This window comes from Lissotriton helveticus, chromosome 3_1 (assembly GCF_964261635.1).
Source record: "Lissotriton helveticus chromosome 3_1, aLisHel1.1, whole genome shotgun sequence".
NCBI lineage: Eukaryota > Metazoa > Chordata > Amphibia > Caudata > Salamandridae > Lissotriton > Lissotriton helveticus.
In genome coordinates this window covers 1,089,794,671-1,089,821,843 of record NC_136061.1, presented here as the reverse complement: position 1 = coordinate 1,089,821,843, position 27,173 = coordinate 1,089,794,671, and the positions used below count along the sequence as shown (strand labels likewise).

At 45.4% G+C, this 27,173-nt stretch overlaps 1 protein-coding gene across 7 annotated transcripts in view; it reads right to left on the bottom strand.

The window, feature by feature from the left end:
- LOC144823287 (dipeptidyl peptidase 4-like) overlaps positions 1 to 27,173 on the bottom strand; it is an 867,366-nt gene that overhangs the window by 367,049 nt on the left and 473,144 nt on the right. For all 7 annotated transcript variants that reach the window (XM_078681655.1, XM_078681657.1, XM_078681659.1 and 4 more), the window contains 2 exons: positions 21,677 to 21,797; positions 1,770 to 1,930 (listed from right to left, as the gene is read on the bottom strand). In XM_078681655.1, coding sequence (XP_078537781.1) covers positions 1,770 to 1,930; positions 21,677 to 21,797 — 282 coding nt within the window. The remainder of the gene's footprint in view (positions 1 to 1,769; positions 1,931 to 21,676; positions 21,798 to 27,173) is intronic.

Below are 27,173 nucleotides of genomic sequence, written 5' to 3'. Positions count from 1 at the left end.
TACATGCAAGCCAATTAGACCATGTTTAAGGGAGAGACCACATGTAGTTTAGCACTAGTTAGCACTGGTAACAAGCGCAGAGTTCACAGAACCTACAAAATGGGTTCAGAAAATAGAAGGGTGAAGATAACATGTTTGAGCATGACACTGCAGAGAGGGCCAAGTTCAACACATGGCCATACTCATATAGAAGGGATACAATGACTAGGTTTTTTAGGAAGTACTGGTTCAATCCAAAATTCTGAAATGCTCCAGACGATTTGCATCAGAGAGGTGTCATTTGTCAGAGAAATATTCAGGGAAAAGGGACTGTGGTGCTTATGACTCATATGGGCAAATCAGAGGACCCATTTATGAGACTCCAAGTAGACTTAATTTAGATGCTTGTTCACAATGGCCTTCAATATATTCTCATGATTGCCTCCTTGTTGGTTGATACCTACTGTATCCAGAGCGTGGTTTGTATGACAGGTGCCAAACTCTTGTTAAGGGAATTGATGCTACGGTATGGATGGCCAGACTCTATTAAGACAGATTTTGGAACTCATTTAAAAATGAAATTTCTAAATTGATTTGCACAACTCTACAGATTGATTAAAGGTGCCATTGTAGTTATTGTCCTCAATTGTGTGGCATAGTGAAAAAGATGAATGGAACCATCAAAAACAAGCTGGCTTAAGTGCGTGCATCCACTAGTCTGTAATGGCCACATGCTCTACCTCTTGCCCTGATTATTAGAAGTACCATGGACAAAACCACTGGCCTTTTACCTCAAGAAGCACTAATGCGCAGAGCTATAGGATTTGCCTACATACATTCAATAACATTTCCATCAATAACTGATGTTATCACGTTAGATTATTGCAAATTGCAAATCTGTCTCTCATCAGGGGAATTTGGCAAAAGCACAATCAAAACCATTGTCACCACCAGCAACCAGGTGATTTGCTGAGAATATAGCACTTTTGCTTACAACATGATGATTTTGCAGAATTGATACAAGACAACTTAATACAACTCCCAGATTTTGGGGGTGATTCGGAGCTCTTTCCCAAGCTATTAGTGATGCTGTACGGTTTCGAATTCAGTTTGCTGCTCACTTGAGACTTAGAATGTTTCAGATTTATGCAATTCATTCTGTATTGCTCAATTTGCTGAGATTCTTTATGGCATTAACTTTATACGTTGGCATTTAGGATTTCGGGCTGCAAATTTTGAATTTTTGTAATAAACATTTTAAAATTCCTATTCCTGCCCTAGAACTCAATTATTGAGCCTGCCCTTACTTAATCAACTGTATTTTTGATTTGTTGTAAGGTGCCTTGGTTCGGGACACATTACTTTATCAAATAGAGGTTTAACACAGTCACCAAATCATTCTCCTGTGGGTATGCTGTTGAGGTACTATTTTGGGGTGTAAAGCTTTAGAGGTCCCCTGCTCCCAAGGTGACCTTTATGGTGTAAGGAAGGAGAAACCCCATCCATTGGGGCAGGTTAAGTGGAGAATAAGTAGTTGTTTTGGGGTTAGGTTGGAAAATCATGCGACTAGTATGAGGCTTCTCCTCACTTGTTAACGACAATGATAAGGAAGATTAGGACTTGGATTATAGTAACCACTAAGTAATCAGGGTATTAGTGACATTTAAATGGCAACATTTACTATTGTTTCAGACACACAGGCGTTTATTAAGGTGACTTCCATCAGAAATTAAGAGAAAAACAAGAGCATTGGGACATTTCTGCTTCATAGTATGACACACAGTGTTTACCTTGGGATATGGAATGGAAATGGTCTCGGGATATTGCTGTTTTTCATTTCCATACATGGAATATTCAATTAGAGGAACTTCTGTATCATTAAATTGAACATAGGCTATAAACGATGCATTTGGAGACCACCATAGAGCATAATTAGTGCTGAACATTTCCTCTAAAAACAAAAGACAAAAGGAATAATATTGAATTATTTTAAATTGTTATATTACACATTAAAACTAACAAATACACCATGCTGTAACACAACATATCTTATCTGTTCGTTTCATGAATGCATCACATCTTCATTACAGTTTGGAAAATATTTAGGGTCTAGTTTTTTAAAGATGCCTAAAATCTACACCCGGCAATATACACACGAAATATGCAGATTTTAACGACTCACATTCGGAAATAGCACTGGACCCTGCAACATTCTCAAGTTTATAGCGTCATTCTGATTTTTTTTTTATCAATTTCATTTTAACATGCTCAAATTCAAAAGTCCAATTTGGCTCATGCTAAATTCTGCCAAGCAAGATCAAATGCACTTGTTAACTTTTTTTCAGTCCCCTTTCCACCCACAAAAAAGAAGTACACTTTCCCTTCTCAGGAGTACATTCCCAAAATATCTAGTTTGATCCAAATAAATGGAGGACTTCATGAATACCCGCAAACATGTAAGGTAGCAGGTTATCCCACACCAACTGTTTTTTCTGGAACCCTGATGACCTCTTCCTCTAACGCTCCACTAATTGTGGGGGTTATCCAGCCCCTTTCCCACTGTGAAAAAGGATTTACACTTCCCATTCAAATAAATGCATCATTTTCAGTGTGATTTGGGGTCAGAGATGGTATTGAAACTACCCATAAGCATGTTAGTTAGTGAGTGGGTGCATCCAAAACCATAGATCATTGCTGCTCTGGAAAGTCCTCTTCATACTACAGTTAGCGGATTTACTCACAAGAAAGTCTTCATGAGGAAACATTTTATAAGTGCAAAACCAACTATTGCAAGTTCAAAAGTAGTTTTACACTCATGAAAAGGCTGAATGTAAAACTTAAACTTACACAACAAAATAGCTTTGTAAATTGGGTACTCAGTGTTTAACGATATATCGGCTGCTTGAAGCCCTCATGTTTGTAACTACGTCATGTACATAGACTGAAAACCATCTTCAGTCAGGGCGCAGATATGTGTGTGATTTAGAAAATCACAACCAAAAATTAGCCAATTGGTAAAACTGCACTCTTTGTAAATAAAGTAAACAGAAAATCATTATATTGATTAGAAGATCTACAACTGTCACTAGATTCTATCATTTGCATTAACGCAAGCTTACTTCAAAGGTCACATATAAAAATTGCATCTGAAATATATCCGTACGTCAAAATAAATTATTAATAAAATAGTCACAGTAATTATTGGTCGATACATAACCACACCCTAATAGAATATCCTAAAAAGGGATAATTCAAGATCTTGAATATTTGAAAGAAGATCCAAAGACCTTAAGTGAGCACCCTCTCAATAAGCTCTTTTGATGTGAAGTTATTTCTCTTTTTACTTTTCATATGGGAGGTTGGTGTAAGACATCGTAGACAATGTGCAGTGGTACACCTCGGTGCAGTGTCTTATCAACGAAGGACAGGGTTCTATGATAAAATCTTCACTTAACCAGTATAGATTAGCAAGGAGAGGGCTTCAAGGAATAGTCAAGCACTGTGTTCAGAGAGAGTAAGCCATTTTTAGGTTTTGTCTGCACAGTGGTAGTGAAATCTATTGTTTTTAATATATCTTAAGAGGGACTTACATTATGCATTTGCTTCGTATAGGTCAGTGTGCTTGCCAGTTTGCTTTCCTCTATTTTTATTGGTTGTAGCCTGTTCTTCCTCCTGTGTCTCTCTTATCAGTTTCCCATGGCCTAACTACTCATTCCCATTCGCGTTGGTCGCTCCAACTTTTTTCATTTGGTTAACGCTGCATACTGTTGTCTGCATCTGAGAGCCAGGCAACATCAGGGCAGTGATAAGATTACATTGTAGGGGGTCGCATGTGAGACCCGATGTTGTCGGAGCACACTAATTTCATTGTGGGGTCTTGCTATATCCCTCCTTCTCTATTATGCCCTCCCTGCAGGTTTTGACACGCAATGGCACCGGCCTGTTTCAGCAGCTGGTTAGTGCTTCTTCTCTTTCTCTTGTTTTGGAACGCACTTGCGTTCCAAGTCTCTGCGGTATGCGCATTAAGCCTCGCTACAAGTGCTGCAATGTGCCTGCAGCTATTAACACAGTGACTATTAGCTGCCGGCAGTGCGCAATCACACCCTCTTAATTGGGACAATTAAGAGGGTTTCTGAGGTTCTCTGGTGCAAGCTGTGAGAAGCCAGGCTCACACAATGGGATTCTTTGCAAGGAACGTTACCTCTTTGTCTAGATTTCTTTGTCCTAATATGGTAATGGCTAACATAACTCTAAAAGTGCTGCCTTGCTTAGGTACCAGATCACATGTTTTATTAGAACAGAAAATCAACAAGCAGAGGTTAAAAGGTTTGGGAGGAATTACAGAATGACAATACAGATGCTTCAAGTCAACACACTCACGCCAAATGCTGATGTCATCTTTAGTAATCAAGGACAGGCCAAAGTACTCCCATGGCTTGCATCTAATTGATGTCATGAAGCAGGACGCACTTCTCAGGCCAGTAAATTGGTGCTGCAAGCGTGAATCTTCACTTCAACATGAAAGATGCGCGAGGGCCATCTCTTCTGCATGCGAGTGACTTACAGCAAGTGTTGGCCAATTATCAGTGATCGAGCAGTGGTAAGCAGACTTTGTGAACATTCCAAAACTTGTCCCATGTCCTCACATCCACCTGCCCATTTAGAATAAAGGTGCTCACTTTTGCTCTCCCATCTACTATTAAGATTAGCGCTATGAAAGCCCATACCATGATCTAGATTTAATAGGGGCATTTTGGGTGGTCAGGTGACTCTGCACAATTTTTAACTGCTCACGCTGGCCTTTTTAATGGTAAGTAAATCAACGCAGTGCATTGAAATCATTTGTACCCAGCAAGCACTCATACAAAATCCCCATATAATGTAATAGAGTTGATCTCTTACAGCTTCTATTTTTTTGTTTGTTTAATGTTAAGGGCATTTCCATAACATAAACATCACCCCTGTCGTTGCAGTCTCCACGACAGCTGTGCCCTCTCCCATACTTCTCATCTTTAATCAGTTCCACTGGAATTATGCGATTGTGCAGATGGTACAATTTTTGCATAATTATAGATTTGCTGCGTTTGCTATATAAGCCTTTGTCTGCCATGTATTCTGCAGATATAAAAAAAAGGGTTTGTATCTAGCTCAAACTGTTCAAAAGTTACTAAAAATGCAGTGACACATGTTGCCGCTCAGTGGAAGACCCTTTCCAAAGCTGGACTGGTCACCTTTCTGTTGCTTATTGCTCCATTTGGGTGTTAAACTGGTATTAATGAGGTGCAACCAATGCCCGGGAAGTGTTAATATATAGAAATGACAAAATAAGGATGTAATACTGTTACAAAATGTGTGGCATTATGCTGCTTAATTTGCCTTTTCTTGCTGCACAATGTATTCAACCCTGCAGCATAATTTAGCCTTCTCATGCCTCATAATTCCAGTGGCCCTGTCTATAATGAAGCTATGCCTTTCACTCTCTCCAACTTCCTATCTGTAGTGATGCTGTACTTCCCTAAACATCTAATATTGCTGTTTTTACTACTAAACAGGCAGTCACGATTACAGTTACAGGTAAAAGGGGCATCATTTGAATGGCACAGCAGATGCACTGGCACTGGGGCCAAAAGTTGTCAGAACTCTTTTAAACACCCAATATTGCTTTATTTTACTACTATACAGGCAGTCACACTTGCAGTTACCTTGAAGTTAAAAGGTTTTGATTTGAATGGTGCAGCAGGTGCAGTAACACCGGGGCCAAAAGCTCTAGGGACCCTACTAAACACAGAAAATTGTTAATTTTTACTACTAAACAGGCAGTCATCTATCAGGCACTAGGGTCATGATTTAATTGGTGCTGCAGGTGCAGTGACACCGGGGTCCAACCCTCTAGGGACCCTTCTAAACACCAAATATTGCTGTATTTTACTACTAAACAGGCAGCCACAAGTGCAATTACCTTACAGGCAATAGGGTTATGATTTGAACGGTGCAGCAGGTACAGTGTCAATGGGGCATGAAGCTGTCATAACTCCTCTAAACACCAAATATTGCTATATTCTACTACTAAACAGGCAGTCACAAATGCAGTTATCTTGCAGGCACTAGAGGCGTGATTTTAATGATGCTGCAGGTGCACTGGCACAAGCCTAAATGTTGTCAGAACTCCTCTAAACACATGATATTGCTTTACGTCAATTAATTCTAATAGTTTTCTCTTTCATGTCATTTTTCAAAATTATGCTATTACCTAACTGCACTATACAACTAGTAACAGAACAATATATTGCCCTTTGTACATAAACAAGCCATAACACTTTAACAGACTTTCTGTAACTTATATAGTACAACTACTCAGCAAGCTACAACTAACAACACCAAAACAGCTTATTATTAATCACATTGGTGAAACCTAATGCATTTACCAATGCTTGTTGCTTTAGTACGCACCTCCTGTGGCATCTTAATAGTGTTTTTACTTCATTCACAGGGGATGAGGATCTGAGGCTCTATCGAGCACCCAAAAGATTTGTAACTTAACTGGTAAGATGCCTCTTAATGCGACAGAAATATAACAAGGGTGGCCCTCCTCTAGGCTTGCTCTATGGCATGCCCCTATTTGACATTTCATCAGAGTCTTGAAGCACTGGCTGCAGTTTCCAGCATGAGGATATTGCAGCTATTTAATGAATGTGTGAGGGCAGAATGCGTTTTGCTAATTTCCAGGAGATCCTTCACTGGAAATATTCCTGTGGGTTCCCTCTATTACCTCTAGGTCGACCTAACCAAAGCTTATCTCTTTCCCGGGTTATACAACAAGGCAGGTATTATTTAGTCTTTTGCTGTCATGTGAAACATGCTTAGAAACTACATTGTGTGGCATTGGTAATCCTGTTAGGGTCTACACTGAGCTTCCAGACTATGGTATCTCCTAGTAAGCAGGTTGATACTTCTTCCATTTGTTGCCATTCTGCTGAAAGTTAGGAATTACAAAATGTGTTCTCAGATGGTGGAATCTTCTTTTTTGGTTTCCTCTGACATTCAGCAAAGATTACATTTTCCGTACGAACACTGGAACTTCTTTCTTGCGAAAAGCGCAGGTTGGTGGCTTGCGCTTGTCAAGAACAACCCTGAGGCCAGGCACAGTTTAATAAGTGTGTTTGATTTTAGTTCAAAAGTATTGGGACTTTTCTCTTTAATCTTGACGAATCTGGGCTTTCCATCTTCAGTCTTTTAAGATTGCTCGTGGCCTTGTCCATTTTGCTCAGGGTTTTTATGTTCAGCTAGTGTTGAGTGTTATGAAAATGTCTAGAATTGGTGCTTTTACAGCAATTGCAGATGACTCACATCTCTGAGGATTCAATATACTTCTTGATGAGCTTTCTCTACTATTCCCTGTGGAAGTTTTCGATGTAAAATTTATTTTGCATTTGTGTAATCCATTGCTAATAAATGTATAATCCTGACATACTAGAGAGTTGAGGTATTTATACCACTCTCCATCTGAAACCTAATAATATACCAACAGCCTGAAGCCATGAAAGGTTCATAAGTAATATTTAATCTCAAAGTGGGAAGGCTTTGTAAGCATTTTGTCTCGGGCAATTGATTGATGTTTGCTTGTTTACAGGTTTGGGCCCATTTGAGACATATTTCAGGCCCTAGATCGGCTACGGGCAGGTTTGGTACTTGTGCTCTTTCCATTTCTCAGAGGAAGCAGATATGTTCTTTGTAAGTGAAGGGAAAGAGGAACCTGGAAGGGAGAACTGGGAGCCAGAGTGATTGGTTGAACATGGCAAGGAAGTCTGGCCACAAAATGATGATAAACTATGTAGAATGATCCATTTAACTGTGCATTCTCCCAGGGTATTATCAAATTGGCAGGTCTCTGCAGGAGCCCTGGATAGGTTGTCCGAGCTGCGTTTCCCGGATCACCTTGGAGAGGTCCCAGTTTCATCCCAGGTGGCCTCAATGATATACTTTACATGGACATGTATCAGGGTCAGACTGGGAAACCAAAGCAGTCCTGGCAAATTTTGTTAGACCAGTCCCCATATGGTGCATAGCAAGTGCAGCGAGTGAGCCTGACCACTACAAAGGGGGGGGGGGAGAACTCTCCCACTAAGAAAATTTGGGGGAAATGGTGCAATCTTAAACACATTTGTCATTATATATTCAATTGTATTTGCTTTTAAAGTGTAATAAATGATGACCTTACTGTGCACAAGGATACAACAATCTTTGATGGGACTCTTCAATGACTCCCTCACTATCACCCTCCAACCGTGCCTCTCATCTCTCCATAGCTTCTCTCTCAAAGGTATTTCATTTGTTTTATAGCACCTCTCATACCAGTGTAGCGCATGAGAGCAGTTTACATCCCACACACATACAGAGACAATGAATCAAGCATGGGTATAACAGTGTATAGAAAATTTTACATAAGGCAAAAGGGAATAGAAGGTGTAGGATTCATGTCATCAATACTAGCAGGCATTCTTTAAGTGTGCTTGGTCTGGAGATGCACAAACTCAGGATGCAGAACATAACAGAGTGGTTAGGGTTGACTTTAATAATAAGAATGTATTTCTACCCAAATAAACCTTTTTTAGCAACATCAGGATAATTGAACACTGGGAAAAAACATACCTTTCTACCTGTAACATGCAGCTCTTTGATGGCAGTTCTTAGCTCATAGTGTTAGATTAGAATTGTAACTTGTGATCCATACAGTAACAAAAGAACGTCTTTGTCAAAAACAGTTCCCACTGAGCAATTCACATACAATACTGTTCTTTGGTATGCATGGTACACATTCTTCGCAGCAGGCATTTTAACCCTCTGCGCTACCTTATATGAGTCAAAACTGCCACTAGACCACACTTCCATCTCTCTCCAGAAGGTACATTAATCACCAGACTTATCTTGACACTTTTGTTGTTTCCTGAAAACTGATGTACATACTAGAACGTTGCAATGCTTTTAAAACTGTAGCACAGCTGCAAAGCCAGCCTCCACTAACAAAACTGGCCCCCACACTTTTAGCCTCCCAGGTTTACACCCAATGCCCGTTACAGCCAGTCGGGCTTTTGTATGAATGACAAGTACTAGCACTGTAGGTGCATAGGACTCTGATTGTTCTTGTGGAATATAAATGGAATAAGAAACAGCCCTTCAATAGATGGGTCCACTTGAGTGCCTGGTGTGCAAAACACTTTTGGCCACATGTATCATTATCACAAGTAGCGACTACCTAATTGTGATTTTCTCCAAATCGCAATTGGGTAATTGCTAATACTAATGTATGAAACTGTTTTCCTCAGCGCCCGACATCGCCATCGCCATCCCAGAGGGCTACAAGATCACCCGGAGGGACCGCACCGCCAACCAGATGGGAGGAGGCATCGCCATCATCCACAGAGACACCATCCGCATCACGACCAACACCGACGACACCCTAACCACCGCCGAACACCTGCACTTCCAGATCCACACCGACCCGAAGACCACCCTCAGAGGCACCCTGATCTACCGACCCCCGGGACCACGCACACGATTCAGCGAGGACATCGCCGACTTCATCAGCCCGCATGCCCTCCCCTCCGCCGACTACATCCTCCTGGGGGACCTCAACTTCCACCTGGAGAACAACAGCGACCGCAACACCATCACCCTGCTCGACAACCTCGCCAACCTCGGACTCAAGCAGCTGGTGTCCACCCCCACCCACCTCGCCGGACACACACTCGACGCCGTCTTCTCATCCAGCAAAGACATCGCCTTCAGCCACGCAACAGGACTCCACTGGACGGACCACAGCTGCGTCCACTTCACCTTCAAAAGAACGACGATCCACCACCACCAGCAACAGGCTGCCCGAAGAAGCTGGAACAAGATCACAGCCGACCAGCTCACCGCCTCCCTGAGCCAGCACCCTCCTGCCGGCTCTGCGAACCCCAGCCAGGCCGCCGACAACCTCACGAAGTGGATCAGCAACTGCGCGGACGAACTCGCCCCTCTGAGGACCCCGCCCAGCAGACCCGGCAGCAGAAAAACCCCATGGTTCACCGATGAACTCAAGAGCTCCAAGAAGAACTGCCGAGCCATCGAGAAAGTATGGAGAAGGGAACCAACAATGGACAACATGACCACCCTCAAGCTTGCCACCCGGAAACACCACCAACTGATCCGCGCCACCAAGAAAAATACATACAAGGACCGGCTGGACAACAACGCACACAACTGCAAGGAACTCTTCAACATCGTGAAAGAGCTCTCCAACCCCAACGCCGGAAACAACGACATCACCCCGTCGCAAGACCTCTGCAACTCCCTCGCGTCCTACTTCCACAACAAGATCGCAGACATACACAACAGCTTCAGCATCCAATCAACGCACGCCACAACCGCAGCAACGCCACCCACCACCACCCTCCGCGCCTGGACTCCGATCACCACCGAAGACACCATCCGCACAATGAACTCCGTCCACTCCGGATCTCCGACCGACCCCTGCCCTCACCACGTCTTCAACAAGGCCGACGCTGTCATCGCACCCCACCTGCGGGACATTATCAACACCTCCTTCGACACCGCCACCTTCCCGGAGAGCTGGAAGCACGCAGAACTCAGCGCTCTACTCAAGAAACCTACAGCGGACCCCACCGAACTCAAGAACTACCGTCCCATCTCGCTCCTCCCGTTTCCGGCCAAAGTCATCGAAAAGACCGTCAACAAACAGCTGGCCGCCTTCCTCGAGACGAATGGATCCCTCGACCCCTCACAGTCTGGCTTCCGAGCCAACCACAGCACCGAGACCGCCCTCATCGCTGCCACCGATGACATCCGAACCCTGATGGACAACGGAGAAACAGCGGCCCTCATCCTCCTGGACCTCTCCGCGGCATTCGACACTGTCTGCCACCGCACCCTAGTGCAGCGCCTCGGAAACATCGGAATCCAGGAGAAGGCACTGGAATGGATCACCTCCTTCCTCGACGGAAGAACACAGAGAGTCCGCCTACCACCATACAAGTCAGAGGCCACCGAAGTCATCTGCGGCGTCCCTCAAGGATCCTCGTTGAGTCCCACCCTCTTCAACGTCTACATGAGCCCCCTCGCGGCCATCGCACGCCAACACAACCTCAACATAATCTCCTACGCCGACGACACCCAGCTGATCCTCTCCCTGACCAACGACCCCGCCGTAGCCAACCTGCACGAAGGGATGAGAGATGTAGCCGAGTGGATGACGACCAGCCGCCTGAAACTGAACTCAGACAAGACGGAGGTCCTCATCCTGGGCTCCTCGCCCTCCGCCTGGGACGACTCCTGGTGGCCCCCCGCCCTGGGCACCGCACCCAAACCGATGGACCACGCACGCAACCTGGGCTTCATCCTGGACTCCTCCCTCTCCATGACCAGACAAGTCAACGCCGTCTCCTCGTCATGCTTCAACATCCTACGCATGCTACGGAAGATCTTCTGGTGGATCCCCACCGAGACCAGGAAGACTGTCACCCAGGCCCTCGTCACCAGCCGACTGGACTACGGCAACGCCCTCTACGCGGAACCACCGCCAAGCTCCAGAAGAGACTCCAGCGGATCCAGAACGCCTCAGCCAGACTCATCCTCGACATCCCACGAAACAGCCACATCTCCAGACATCTGAGAGACCTGCACTGGCTCCCCGTCAACAAAAGAATCACCTTCCGCCTCCTCACCCACGCACACAAAGCTCTTCACGACCAAGGCCCGAGCTACCTCAACAGCCGAATCAACTTCTACGCTCCCAAACGCCACCTCCGATCAGCCAGCCACGCCCTCGCCGCCGTCCCCCGCATCCGAAGAGCGACAACAGGAGGAAGGTCCTTCTCCTACCTGGCCGCCAAGACCTGGAACTCCCTCCCGACCGACCTGCGCCTGACCCAAGACCACCTCTCCTTCAGGAAGAAGCTCAAGACCTGGCTGTTCGAGCAGTAACGGCACCCCCCTCCTCCTAGCGCCTTGAGACCCTACGGGTGAGTAGTGCGCTCTATAAATGTCTTGATTGATTGATTGACTAGTGATTCTGAATGGGTCACAAATAGACCTAGCTCATGCATATTAATGAGGTAGGTCGCAATTTGCGAGCCATTAGGAATCTACAACATCACAGGGATGGTGGGCTGCTGAGGTCAGCAGACCACCATGTCTGTGATCACTTTTAAATAAAGCAGTCTTTTTTGTTTATAAATGCAGCCCATTTTCCTTTAAGGAAAATGGGAAGCATTTAAAAATTAAAAATGTTGCTTTGCAGTTTCATTTTTTAAGAGTAGGCGTTGGTCTGTGGGGCCACTGCCTGCTCTTAAAAATGCTTTTACAATCATTCACAAAGGTGGAAGGGGTAACTTAGGGACTCCTTCCCTTTTGTGAATGTGTGACCGCCTACTTGAAGTAGCTGGTAATATGTGAATGTTTTAGGACTGCATTCACGGTCACAAAGCTTTCATGCATACCGTTAGGATTCAGTATTTGGAAGGGACGCCCTAAATTCGCCCCTTCCAATTACCGAATTGCAAATCCATTTTGCGATTTGGTAACAGGTGCTCGATGCACGTCTGTATCGTCCTCCCCACCATCGTCCCGCCCTGCACCGCCACCGGCCCTCTGTGTGCCACCCCGAGTGCCACCCGCCCATGGCTCCTTGTTTTAAAATACATTCAGTAGGGCTAGTGCGTTAAACTATAACTGTGACTCAGAGGCGCAACTAGAGCCACATTTCGGGGGGGGCTAAGAAAAAGTTTTGGGGGGGGCTGAACCATTAAGCAGTAGGTAGAGTGGCGCTGCAAGGGCTCTTACAAGGGGTGAAACATCAACAAAGCCTCTTTAAAATGCACATGGTCTTTTAAATACCTGTGAAATGCTCGGGTGTGGCTGTGTGTCTGCCTGGGAGCTGTCTGACCCCAGGCTGACACACACGACGGGGGGGGCTGAAGCCCTTTGATTCCAATGGGTGTTGCGCGCCTGCTGTGACTTCATGCTTGTGCCAGTGCTCGGTGCATGTCTGTTTCGTCCTTCCCAACGTCGTCCCCCCTGCACCGCCACCCGCCCTATGTGTGCCACCCCCGAGTGCCACCCGCCCGCCGCTCTTTATTTTAAAATACATTCAGTAGCGCTCATGCGTTAAACTTTAACTGTGAGCGTGGCGCTCTTGGAGCATCATTTAGGGGCAGATGTATCATTGTTCCCTTTTGCGATTTCTAAATAGCGATTTTTAAGGAATCGCTATTTAGAATTCTGAAAATGGAATGTATGTAAAACATCGCTATTTTTTTGCGATTTCTTAGTCTTCCTTATTTGCGAATTCGCACTTTGCGAATTCGCAAATAAGGAATAATTTCCCATGCATTCCTATGGGCCAGGAGGCCCATAGGAATGATTCTGCATTATTTTTTAATTTGCGAATCACATTTTGCGATTTCGCAACTAAGGAATATTTTCAAGGGTGCAGGGGTGTCTCAAAGACACCCTGCTGCACTCCTGAAATTCACATGTGTGTGCATATGGCGCACATACATGCCCTATGGGCATGTATGTGCGTCACATGCTACCTTCACAAATGCCAAATAGGGCATTTTCAAATGAAATCGCAAATTATCACCAACTACAAGTTAGTGGTAATTTGCGATTTCTTAACCCAAAATCGGAATTTTTAAAAGCCTCATACATCGCATTTAAGAAATCGCAAAATTTGCGATTCCTTAAATGCTTAAGCAAAAATAAGGAATCGCAAATTTTAGCGATTCCTTATTTTGCGATTTTTTCATACATTTCAATAAATGCAAAAAAGCCGCTTGCGACTCGCAACGGCCGAAATTCGCAGAATTTAGGCCTTTGCGAATCGCAAAAGGCTTGATACATCTGCCCCTTTGTGTTGTTACGGCGGGCGTTTCTGGAGCGCCTCAGTTAATCTTACGAATTGTGTGCTTTGGGATGTACCATCATCAAAGTAGAGGAGGGAGTATTCATTTATGTAAGTTTAAGGACAACTGCTCCATAATGCGCTAGAATTGCTACAAACTTCTATTAAAAAAAAAAAATGTAGCGCTAATGCGTTTGCAATCTTGTGGAAGTGCGCTTTAGTTTTTTCCGGTAATGGAAGGCTAAACCCTGTAGTTCCACCCACGATTTAGTTTCATCCTGTCGAATCGTCTGCTTCCCTTGGGTGTTGCTGCACGTCAATTGGGGTTGTTTGTACTCTGAGTTCTTAAAGGAGGCAAACTGGTCGTTTCTGCACTAGGGAAAGTTCAAATAGTTATTTTAATCATCAGCAATGTTTAAGCCGGCACTGAGAAGGCTAATCAGGGATTTCAAACGGTATGTGCACTGGACAATTTTCTGTCTTATACCAAGGGGACAGGATCAATGTATACTCCCAGCCGAGGATCAGAGTAGAGTGGGCAGCCATGCTAGGCAGGTTTGGATTGGAACATACCAGTACGGACCTTAGCTGGTGCTTTGTCAGAAGAAAGTAGACCCCCTCACCCAAGCAGTCCTGTTGATCTCTTCTACTCCCCTTCCCCATCCTGCTCATTCATTTCGGTCTTCCTGCTAGCTCTTTTACCAGCATTACTTTCTGGGCCGCAGCTCCTGCTGCAACCGATTTCTTCCTAGTCTCATAACCAGCATGGCTGCTAAGCTATACATAGTAGAGCCTTCTTCTCTCCATTCCCCACTCCTGCATCCCTCTCCTTGCACAGACTCCAGTTTCCATACACACTTGTCCGCTTCGTTAAAATGACTTCGAGGGCAACAGCAGCGGACTGTAATGGGGCAGTGCAGGAAGAGAAGAGTACTGTAAGTGCAAGCGTGTGCCGGGATACCAGGGAAGTGGCGCACTTGACTAATGGAGGGGATTGCCCACTATGTTTGTTTAAAGGAATAATGCATTTGGCTATTTGCACCGCTGGAATTTAAGTTTGTTTGAATTTAACATTTTCTTTTGCTCACTCTAACACTGCGCAGCGGCCACCTGAGCCGGTACAATGTTTTCATGACCCAGCGTTTTAGTTACCGCTTCAGTTTTTTTTGGTACCTCATTGGCTCCGTTTGCAGAGGTTCTTTAGTTCCCACTTCCTTTCCCCTTAGGCCTACCCTTCCCCCACGTTTTGCCTCTCGCTTTTTTCCATCTCTGTTCCTGGTGCCTTTATCCTACATTTATAATCAACAAGGGAAAGGATCACTAGTCCTGCGTGAACCAAGGTCTGCAGGTAGGTAAGTGGGTGTCTCCCAATAAAAAGACCCTCATACACGTGTTTTTTGATTTCTCGTAGCGGTATATGATGGGTCCCTGCTCTTTTTAACACGTGAGTGCGTAATCCTTGGGTCAAGTCTTTTGTGTGCACCCTCCGCCAGGAGGCTTTACCTTTGGTTAAGGCAGTAGTGATCGTGGAAAGGTGAGTGGGGAAGTGGTGATATATTAAAAATTGCCCGGACAGCCAGAAATGGAACTTTAATAAGTCTGGATTCGGACAATTATAAAATTGATTCGTGCAGCTATGGAATTGATCATGGATTCTAGTTTTATTTACCGCTTCAGTTTTTTTTGGTACCTCATTGGCTCCGTTTGCAGAGGTTCTTTAGTTCCCACTTCCTTTCCCCTTAGGCCTACCCTTCCCCCACGTTTTGCCTCTCGCGTTTTTCCATCTCTGTTCCTGGTGCCTTTATCCTACAGGCAATCTTCGCGTCTTGTTAATCTGCTGGGGTGATTTTCTCTAAATTGCAGACACCCTCATTAGCCCATGGCTACCTCCCAACGGAAGACAGTCCGTAAATGTATATATGCTTTCCCAGTTAGGGACTTTTGCATTTTTTAATTGCTGTTCATTACCTCGCCAACAGAGCTGCACATGAGGCCCACTCTTCTGCCCAATCATGTGGCCTATACTTTCATCACTATAGCATATACTATTTTGACAGTCTGTCGTATTTAGTTTTTAATAGCATTTGCATGAGGCTCACACTACTGCAGATAGCCATCCGGCTTGTTCTTCTATCACTAGAGTTGTGCTACTAAGTCTACAAGCACAACATGTATTATTTGTTTCTGTAAAGCATGTTTGAAGCTCTGCTCATTTCGGGGCATATCATCAACACCCGGCGATACTTATCGCTAAGCACACTCAGCGCAATGATAATTATCGCCGGGTATAGCTTGTTTTCATTGTGAAGATAGCGCGCTATCAGCGATGCTTATCTCCAGAGCGATAAAAATAACCGAGTTAGCTGCCAAATGTGCAATTATCGCTGGGATTCCAGCGATAATCGCACAACGTTTGCCGCTACGTTGTTGATAGGGCATGGCATACTAAACCATGATATCCACCTTCCATTGGATATCATGGCTAAGTCAAACTAAAAGCAGGCATAAGGAAAGTAGCGATAACCGCGGTTAGCGCTACGTTTCTTATCGCTATGCTTGTTAGCGTGCCTAATGATAATTGCAGAAATGTCGGTTAGCAACATTTCTCCAGTTATTTTCGGAAAGAACGCCCACTTTGCATCTCATTAGGGATGCAAAGGGAGGCGTAGTGAAAAAGGGTGCTAACATGCGATTTTGCATGTTAGCACCCTGCTGTTGATAGGGCGATAGTTTTATCTCTGCCTTTTTTGGCTTTTAAAGCCATAAAAGCCGTGATAAAGCCCTTGCTGATATGCCTCTTGTTTCTTTAGTGCTGGGTATGTGGATCCATGCCTGGGTAGTGTCTCCTATCCATTAAAAGGGTACACGTTACCATGGTAACCTGACAAATCATGAAGATAGACGCAGTTAGGCACTTTTAATTTTATGTCAAACAAATATGATTAACCTCACGGATGTAAAAGCATGGATGGAAACATCAAGGCACTATAAGTGATAGGCCAAACCTTCTGGCTTTGGCAGCACTTAACATTATGGAACAGCAGTGTTAAATACTTGGAACCCAAAAAAACAAAAGTAAAAAACGTTCTCTTTTACTAGGCCAATAGCTTTAACTTTCACAAATGCGAGACTGATTGTATTGCAAATGCTTGTCCTTCTTGGCACCAAGTAGCCCAGAATGAGATGCTGTTCCAGCAGTAAAACCAGGGTTATGTGCCTGTTGCTTATTTCCACAGTTGGTAAGGATTCTCAGTTGCAAACTATGTGCTTGTAAATATGCTTGACTCCCACACGCCCACTATGGCACCAGGCAAGCACAGCATAGAACTCCAAACTATCACATTAGCTAGAAGCAGAACACAAAAATGACCACTGCAGATGGATAGAATTCAACCTCCAGGACGGGATTCCAATAGCAAACAAGCCAAAAATGTTCACATTTATGGCACACTATATCAAGGCTTCAAATACGGAAGCATTATTACTAATAGATTCTCTATCATTTGCCAGGGCCCAACTAATTGGACATAAAAATAAAGCAAACAGTCATTTAATGAGGGGCACAAGTTGCAGACAGAAGACTCATTTACATTGGACTCAAGGAGAAAATGCAATTGACAGCATTGAAAAGCAATGTTTTAAAACACAATCAATAACACAGAACATCTGGGCTATGTTAAAAAAAACATAACGCTTGTTTATTGTCCGGAAGTGCCCTTTTCACATTCTTTTATTTTGTCCATAAATTTAAATATTTTACCATACGATCAATTTCGAGATTCTGTTCGTTTCTAAGTATGCTAGATCACTTCAGGATTGAAATGGCATTATTGTTAAAAGATAGGAGTGCCATAAAGATATAGGTGAGGCTTCCCCCATGGGATGGAAATCTATTATTGCTTTACTGAGAGGAGTACGACCTCCAATTAAGATTTATGAATTAAATGAATGAAATGAAAAGGGGATTTGTAGAGCGCGGTTGCTGCCCTGGGGCGTCCAAGCGCTGAAGAAAAGAAATAGTGCTACCTGCCAGATACAGTCGTCACAGAGAATCAGTTATGTATATTAAAAAGAAAAGTCTTGAGTTGCTTACGGAAAGATAGCAGATTGCAATTGGACCTAAGTTGAAGTGGAAGCGACTTCCACAACTTAGCTGCATTGTAAGAAAACGACCTACCACCTGCTCTGGTTCTCCTGACTCGGGGAACTGTGGCCAGGAAGGCGTGACTTGAGCGAAGTTGTTTACTGGGGTGATATGGCATAATCAACGCATGGCTAATCGCCGGACCCGTCTGCCAATAGGCTTGGTGGGAGATGCACATCGCTTAAAAAGTGATTCTTTCCCTCACCGGGAGCCAATGTAGGCTCCTGAGCCCAGGTTTTGCAGACATCCTGCGGGGCAACTGAAGCAACGTCCGGCAGCGCAGTTCTGAATGATCCGCAGTTTATGCAGTGTATAGTCGGGTGCACCTAGGTACAGGGCATTACTAAAGTCCAATCGAGACTGAATCAGGCCCTGGACAACTATCTGTTTAGCTTCCACAGGAAGAAGTGGGAGAACTTTTTTCAAAAGCCTGCGAAGACCAAAACAAATTACCGATAGCTTGGTTGCCTGGGTGCTAAAAGTCAAAGATTTATCCAAGCATACACCCAGGCTTTTTATATTATCCTTAGGTGTAGGTGGCGTGCCCAGGCTGGAGGGCCAAAGGGAATCAATAGTGAGCAAGGCCGGAGGACCAAGGAGCATCAGCTCAGTTTTATCTCCATTAGGCTTAAGGCAGGATGTCGTCATCCAACTTTTTACTTCCTCCAGACAATTCATCAGACCACTCCGTGCTGACTGGCCATTTTCCTGCGCAAGGGAGACCACTAGCTGCGTATCGTCTGCATATGTAATGATCTTAATACCATATGGAGGGTAGACCTCAGCCAGCGGTCTCATATAAACGTTGAATAACGTAGGGCTCAATGATGAGCCCTGCGGTACTCCGCAGTTCAGAGGTTTACTGGAGGAGACAATGTCTCCCTCAAAGACCTGAAAGGTCCTGTTACTTAGAAAAGATCTGAGCCAGGTTATTGCCATCCCAGAAATTCCCAAGCTAAGGAGACGACGCAGTAGCATATTGTGGTTAACCGCGTCGAACGCTGCGCTCAGATCGAGGAGGACCACTGCCACTGATCCCCCTCGATCCAGAATCCCTCTGGTTTCCTCGGTGACTGCCAGTAGAGCGGTCTCCGTCCCATGTCTGGGGCGAAAACCCGTCTGGGTGGCATCAAGCAGTTGGTTACTCTCGAGAAAGTTCGTTAGATGTATATTAATATATTTTTCTAGGATTTTGCTCACCCAGGGTAGCAGAGAGATAGGGCGATAGTTATTAAAATTGCTGGGATCTAAGTTCGGCTTTTTAAAAAGTGGGCGCCACCATGGCTTGTTTCCAGGTGAACGGAACTATACCAGAAGACAGGGAGGCATTCAGTAGGCTCATAATGATGAAAGGAACAACATGGATGGCCGAAACCAGTATGTCCCGGGGAGCTGGGTCACATGGGGATCCTGACTTTACTTGACGCATCAACGATTCAAGGGTCTCCTTATCCAATAGAGGAAACTGATCCAAAGTAAATTAGGGCAGATGGACAGTTTCTAACGGCAATAGCCGTTCTTGGGCCGAGAAACCTGGGTTGGCATCTGTGAATGATACATAAATTTGCTAAATCATTGCAGTGAACCACTGTATTGCAATTGGAAACAGAAGGAGGAGAGATCTTGGTAAGACTCTTTACTATTCGATAGATTTCTTTGGGTTTTGATTTGGCCAGCGTGATTTTTCCTGTGAAATAGACAGATTGCGCACTTTTTATCTCTTGTTTATATGCTCTTATCGCCTCTCTGTATACAATTTTATCTGCGGCAGCATATTCCAGGCGCCACCTTCTTTCTAGTTTTTTACATTGTTGTTTTTTTTCCCTGAGCACCACTGAATATCATGGATCGGTTTTCCGCGACCGCTTTGGAGTGATTGTACACAGGGGAAGAGTGGCATCAAGAGAATTCAGAATCCATTCATTGTACTCCTTGTTGGCTAGAAGAGGTTCCTCATTAAATGGAGGTTTAGAAGCCATAAGATTATTGGTCCACTGTTCCACTGGGAGTCTGGACCAGTTCCTCGATTTCCATGGAATGGGAGTCAAAGAGGATGAATTGTATATAGACCAAGTAAGAGGGATCAACAAATGGTCAGTCCATGGGAGGCCGATAGTCGAGCCTACCTTAAGCTCAGTGCAGTTACTAAAAACTGGGTGCAAAAGATGGCCCTTAATGTGGGTAGAGGATACAACCAATTGTTCCAGTTGTAATGCAGCTAGACTGCCCGCCAGCTCCACGGCAGTGCGATCAGAGGCAGTGTCGAAATGCATGTTGAGATCGCCCAGCAACGTGAAGTTGGCGGGAGTGATAACCAAATCAGCGACAATAGATGATAAGGCTTTATGACAATGCTTTAGAGGGCCTGGGGGGCGATATATAAGAGTGCCCGAAAAACAGTTATTCGAAGAGAAATCAATACAAAAAAACATGCTTTCACAATCTGGGATAGAATCAAAGGTACATCGGCATAAGTACTGTTCTTTAAAAATAATTGCCACGCCCCTTCCTTTCCCAAGAGCGCGATCTTTCTGCATAATCTGATAATCCGGCATTAGTGCTTGTACTACAACGGGTTCAGAATCTGGCGTCAGCCAGGTTTCCATTAGAAAAACTGCGTCTGGCATATATTCATCCAGCAGGAGTGCAATTTCTAGACTATGTTTAGGTAAAGACCTACAATTTAGAAGCAACATATTGATATCCAGCTTTCCATCCTGGTACTGTGTGGCGTTCAGCTTATGTTTACTATAGGAACAAGTCGCAGGCAGATCTAAAGGGTAATAAAAGCGCGCACAGCTAGCTTCCACAGTAGGCCTCATGCTGAGAAGAAGATCAGAGCTATAATACCTTTTTTGTCCAGCAAATGACGCAGGGGTTGTGGCCCCTGGCCCCGGCCTGCCGTGGCCGGCGCAGGGTACTCATGATATAAAAAAAAAAAAGGGAGGGGCCAAACAGCTAGTGCGGCAACCGGGTCTACCCCCAATATGGCGGCGAGTTTTTCCCCGTCCCAGCGCCTAATCGGCTGTGGGGGGAATCTGCGAGTGACGAATAAGGAGAGGTAGGTCTGCGTGCTTTAAAATCTCAGCAAAATACAAAGGAAATGCAAAATAATAATAACAGTTTTTTAAAAATATGACAACCTAATTCTCCCGGCTTCCACCTCAGGAGACAGCACCTAGTTCTGATTAATGCGCAAGGTTATCTGTGCGATTTAAATACTGCGGGTAGGGGTCGGGAGGTCCCAACAGCTAGTGCGGCAACCGGGTCTACCCCCAATATGACGGCGTCTTTTTCCCCGTCCCAGCGCCTAATCGGCTGTGGGGGAAATCTGCGAGTGACGAATAAGGAGAGGTAGGCCTGCGTGCTTTAAAATCTCAGCAAAATACAAAAGGAAATACAAAATAATAATAACAGTTTTTTAAAAATATGACAGCCTAATTCTCTCTTAAGAAGAGATTCTGTGAGAATGACGGGGAACATTCTGCAATCAAGTAATAACATCGAGTAAACATTATTCATATCAGAAATACTGTTGAACCCTTAAATAACACAGACCGTATTAGGTTACTATATATTGTCGCCTGTGAGTATACCTAGACTTACACTGTTTCAAAATGAACAATAAAATGAAAAGCAGAAAAACTAACCTTCGTAAACCCAATCAGGCACGCCATTAAAAATTTGATTTTCTTTTCCATTTGTAGTAATAGAACGAGGTTGTTCACCTGGTTTTTCCATCATGTATATATTATTGTCAACCACATAGACCTACAGAAGAAAAATACAAAATTGGCCAATCAATGGAAAATATAATTAAATGATATTATCTACAATGTGATATAAAATGAATATAATGATAGAAATGACAATGGTAGCACCAACTCAAATATCCATTCAAAAGCACAATGGTAAACAAATGTAAATATACATTTGCTGTTATAAATGAGTTATCTTCCATGAAGGAAGTGGACATGTAACAGAGGGCCACATGTATCACCATTTTATTTTGCGAGCCTCTTACTGCAAGTTTTTGTGACTCACATTTACAGACTCGCAAAATGAAATGTACTAATGTGTCTCAGACACGTTAGTGATTTCCACTGGGGTGCAATGGACCCGCCTCCTCAATATTCATGAGGCAGGTGGCAATTTGCTACCCACTGGGAATGGGCAATAACACAGGAATGGTGGCCTACTGGGGACAGCAGACCACCATGTCTGTGTTTGCTTTTAAATTAAGCAATTTTTTTAAGGCAGTGGGATGTGTTTCAAAAAGAAAAATGAGGGGGCATGGCCTGCAGCCGATCATGATGGCCGCACTTTAGAGAAGCTCCGGGAGGAGACGCAGATTCCCCGTAAAATCCGACAATTATCCTTTTAATTTTAGGACCTCAAGGGCACCAACTGAAAGCGGACAGCAAGGGGCATCAATCGCTCCGGCGTGTGACAAGCAGGAGCTCTGTGTGTGAAGGCGGGCGGCTGCGGGAGAATATGGCCGGGGACTGGCATAACACCAGGGCCGCCGGAAGTGAGTAGGGCCCTGAGGACAGGGGAGGGTCTAGTGGGCGCCTGTGGGGACTGAGAGAGCCGGAGGCGACCCGCGCACACTGCCAGCAAACACACCCATTAACTTGCTCTTCTCCCCTGTGGCACATACTGCCGGCGTACTTTGCAGGGCGCCCGCGGGGCTGGTGTGGGCCCCGGGCTGCAGTGTGGTAGGACGGAGGAGGGGGCGGAATACTTTCAAGGTCAGGACCAGCATCCGCGAGGTGCCAATACCCGATGCGGGACACAAAGAACCTGAACTCGCACGGCATAAGTGAGAGGGGCTTGCACGGCCGGGGAGAGCCGGGACATTGATTTTCCCCCGAGCCTGTGTGAGGAGTCATAACTGCCGGGAACCCACTGTATGCACTGGGACAGACTTTGCAAAGGCGGCAGCACTAACCTGCCGCACAAGATCACACCAGGTGGGAGAGAGACTTTGTTGAAGGTGTGAGCAGTACTATATTCTGCCCCGGGGCCCTGAATGACTGAACTGGCGGCACTGGTAGCAATAATACGCTACAGAACAACATAGCCTACGGCATGGCTGAGGGTGACAACAGGCTCCATAACTGATGGCCCCAAGTGGAAGAAAGGGGGCTCGCACAGAGGCAGTGCGTCCCGGGATCCAGGGTGCGCCATTTTTGATCGCACTTTGCCGGTCCATGGCCTCATACTCTACAAATTAGCTGCGTGGCAGGAAAACCGACAGGCCGCGCATGGAAAGTGGTCCCGCGGCAGGCGGCGGCGATTACCGACCGGCGCAACATTCATCGGGCAGAGATGGGGGGCAGAGGCCCTCGCACAAATTCGCAGGGCAAATTGGATTCATTTGCCTTTAATAAAGACTTTCCTGCACTATCTGAGCGCAAAGACACCTCTGATAAAGACTAATGTGGAGGGGGCGACGAAGGTGACGCTGGAGGACATCATGTCAGCCCTCACTAATGTGCAATCGACGGTGGGCACTATTTCAACTTTTGAGAGCGGACTTCCAGAAGATGACTGCCAGAGTCAGTGAGGTGGAACAGGTTACAAAAACCCTATTGAAGGACACCGCTGCACTGCTCCGTAGGGTCAGCCATCTAGAAGCAGAACATAGGCGTATGGTGGAGAAGTTGGACGACCAGGTGGGAAGCTCTCGGCGCAACAACGTGCGAAACACAGGAATTCCCGAGAGCGAAGGGAATCCGGCCATGGATCTCTATGTCGAGGAGCTTATCAAAACTAGACTCCAACCCAGAGGGTTATCCAATTTTTTCTCTGTGGAACGTGCACACAGCGTGCGGGGGGAAAGGCCTAAGCTTGGGCCCCCTACAGACCAGTTCTGGCCCGAATTTACAATTTCCGCAACAGAGATGTTATACTATAAACAGCAAGGATAGCCCCACCACTACGTGTGCTGCGCATGGTGGCAGACAGGAAGACCTGTTTTTTTGAAACGCCGGGGGAAGCCCACGACTGGCTCGAGGGATGGCGATGAGTGGAAGGCTGCAGGGGGACAGACAGAAGACAGCAGCAGTGCAGAGAAACCAATGACTCTACGGAACACAGACGGGGACAAGAGGAAGAAGGTGCACTGTTGGTTGAAAACGAGGACTGACGATCAGTGGCACTATACACTTGAGACGTGCCAGAATAGGAAGAGGTCTATATAGATTGGCCACATGTGAGAGGGGAATAATACAAGTGGCTGAGGTACAAATAACATGGTCCTCCCGCTTGAAGGTGATGGGCCAAAGACCGGACTGGCAGGACTGCATTCTGGAACATGGCGCACCCTGGCTATCAGACTGTCCTTGTGGAGGGGAAAGACTCCGGTGCTCCACAGACTTCTCTCGCCCCCACATGCAAGTACTGTTGATGGGATTGAAGCATTCTGCTAAGTTGGGGTGGCGGATAGTTGGGGTCCGTCTGGCAGGGAGACCGGGAGGGGGTGGTAGAGGGGGGTAATTTCACGTTCTTGGGTTTTTATGGTTTATGCTGTATCTTATGGGCCAGTTCAGTATCCAATGGGGTTAACCCAGTATCCCTATGAACCTGGGCAGTAAATTAATATTATAAACAGTTGGTTCATTTGGCTGCAACGTATTTCTTTTGCTATCTCATATATGTATGTAGCATTCAAACAACTCTTTACTTAAAAGTGTTTCCAACAAAAAATATATTTTAAGAAACAGAATCCAAACCATCTATGTATTCATGTAACGTTTTATAAATTGTATTCATTCATAAATACTTCGAATGTATATCATTTACAAAAAGGCTGAAAAGTGAACAATAAGTGCAATTCGTGACTTTTAGTGCTCTGTGCTCTCGGCGCAAGTCTGACTGACAAAATATACAAACATTATTTACAAGGGGGACACAGGAAGGATTTATCGTGGCCTATACTATTTTTACTATCCAACTGTACACTGCAAATGTCAATATTAAATACAGGATTTTCATATAATAGGTCCACTATATTATTCGTCGACGTTTCGACGCTCTGGAAGCGCCTCTGGGGGCGTCTAGGCGGGTCTTCCTCAGGACTGTGTGGGACGGGTGAGGACAGCCTTCTCATAAACCCAGCCGGGCTTTTGGTGGTGCGAAAACTGTATAAATCAGTTCTGTCGGTGCAACAGCAACTTGTGCCCCCGACGGTGATCTTGCTTATTAATTCGCAGATATTGATGAAAGCCAGTATTCCTTCCTGGCTTAATGGCGGTGTATCTACCAAACGATGCTCCGCAGCGGATGCTCAGAACCAATGTTACTTGAAGGTTCACAGATTACGAACACAATCGGAGCTGTTTCCCACATTGCCTTGCCAACGAATAATATAGTGGACCTATTATATGGACGTCCATTGGGGACCCCTTCCCATTTGCAACTGCCTTACCAACTACTTGAAGTAGGCAGTAAACTGCAATTGTTTTGCGACCGCATTCTGGTTGCAAAACAATCGTACATACCCCTGCGAGTTACTATTAAGAAGGGACGCCCCTGGCACTCCCCTTCCTAATAGCGACTCGCAAACCTTATTTTGCGGGTTGGTAATAGGTTACCAACTCGCAAAATAGAGTTTGTACATAGTAAAATGCATTTCACCTGTCGCAAATCACCTGATAGACTGTTTACAACTGGTAAGATGCATCTGGCGGGGTAGACACCAGTTTTACTGCCATGGCGGCTAGTGCCTACCTCAGCTTCCTCCCAGATATCCCAAAGATTTTTAACTTTAATTGTTGGTGCAACAGAACTGATGACAGTTAGATCAGAAAAAAATTATGGATATAGATCACCCAATACTTGTCCACTGCCTCTTAACAGAATTGGATAGTCTGCAACTCTGAGGCTCAGTTTCCCATTCCTGGGTTCTATCAGTGAGTCTAAGATACCATGGCACTTGTACTAGATTGCACTAATGGAACTTTCCTTGTGGGTGCTGCCTTCTGTCTTCGCAAGCTTCAGTGCTTCTACAAGAACCCTCTTCAACCTGTGATCATTGAACTATCTTGCAACAGCCCTTCGAGCCTGCCACTTATTCCTGGAACCCAGACAAACCTTTTTCAAGGCTTTTTGTGTGGCAAATTGTGCCACCCACTATGCAGGCTATTTTTTACTACGGCAACAGAACTTAGCACCTCTATTAATCTTCCCACGCGTCAGACATGGGCATAACAAACACCCCCGCAGCCCAGTCTCCAGTACATGAAGGGGGGCCCACTCAGCTAATCGGTAGAGAGCTGTGAGTGGATTTATCTCAGGCAGCTGCAGTCTGCAGCCTGCTCTGAGCTCCTCGCTGACTCAGGACTGAAGAGAAACAATGTAACAAGTTACATTGTTTCTCTTCAGTCAGAGCGTGCCAGGCCCAGAAAAAGGATGAGCGTGGGGGCCCCAGAGAAAGCATTCTCCAGGGCAATGCTCATATGAGAAGGGACGAGGCAGGAAAATGGTGCCCTCAGGTAAGCACTCTTGTTAGAACGCACACTACTTTGTGAGAGAGAGTGGAGAGAGAGTGGAGCGAATGGAGAGATTGGAGAGAGAGAGTGGAGAGAGAGAGAGTGGAGAGAGTGGAGAGATTGGAGAGAGTGGAGAGAGAGAGAGTGGAGAGAGAGGAGCGAGTTGGAGAGAGAGAGTGGAGAGAGAGTAGAGAGAGAGTGGAGAGAGAGTGGAGAGAGACAGCAGAGAGAGAGAGAGAAGAGAGTGAAGAGATTGGGGAGAGAGTAGAGAGAAAGTGGAGAGAGAGAGAGTGGAGAGAGAGTGGAGAGAGAGAGTGGAGAGAGAGTGGAGAGAGACAGTGGAGAGAGAGAGACAGTGGAGAGAGAGAGAGCGGAGAGAGACGCAGTGGAGAGAGAGTGGAGAGAGAGAGAGAGTGGAGAGAGAGAGAGTGGAGGGAGACAGTGGAGAGAGAGTGGAGGGAGACAGTGGAGAGAGAGAGGGGAGAGAGAGTGGAGAGAGAGTCAAGAGAGAGTGGAAGGAGAGAGAGGAGAGAGAGTGGAGAGAGAGACAGTGGAGAGAGAGTGGAGACAGAGTAGAGAGAGAGAGTGGAGGGAGACAGTGGAGAGAGAGTTGAGAGAGAGAAGGGAGAGAGAGTGGAGAGAGAGAGAGGAG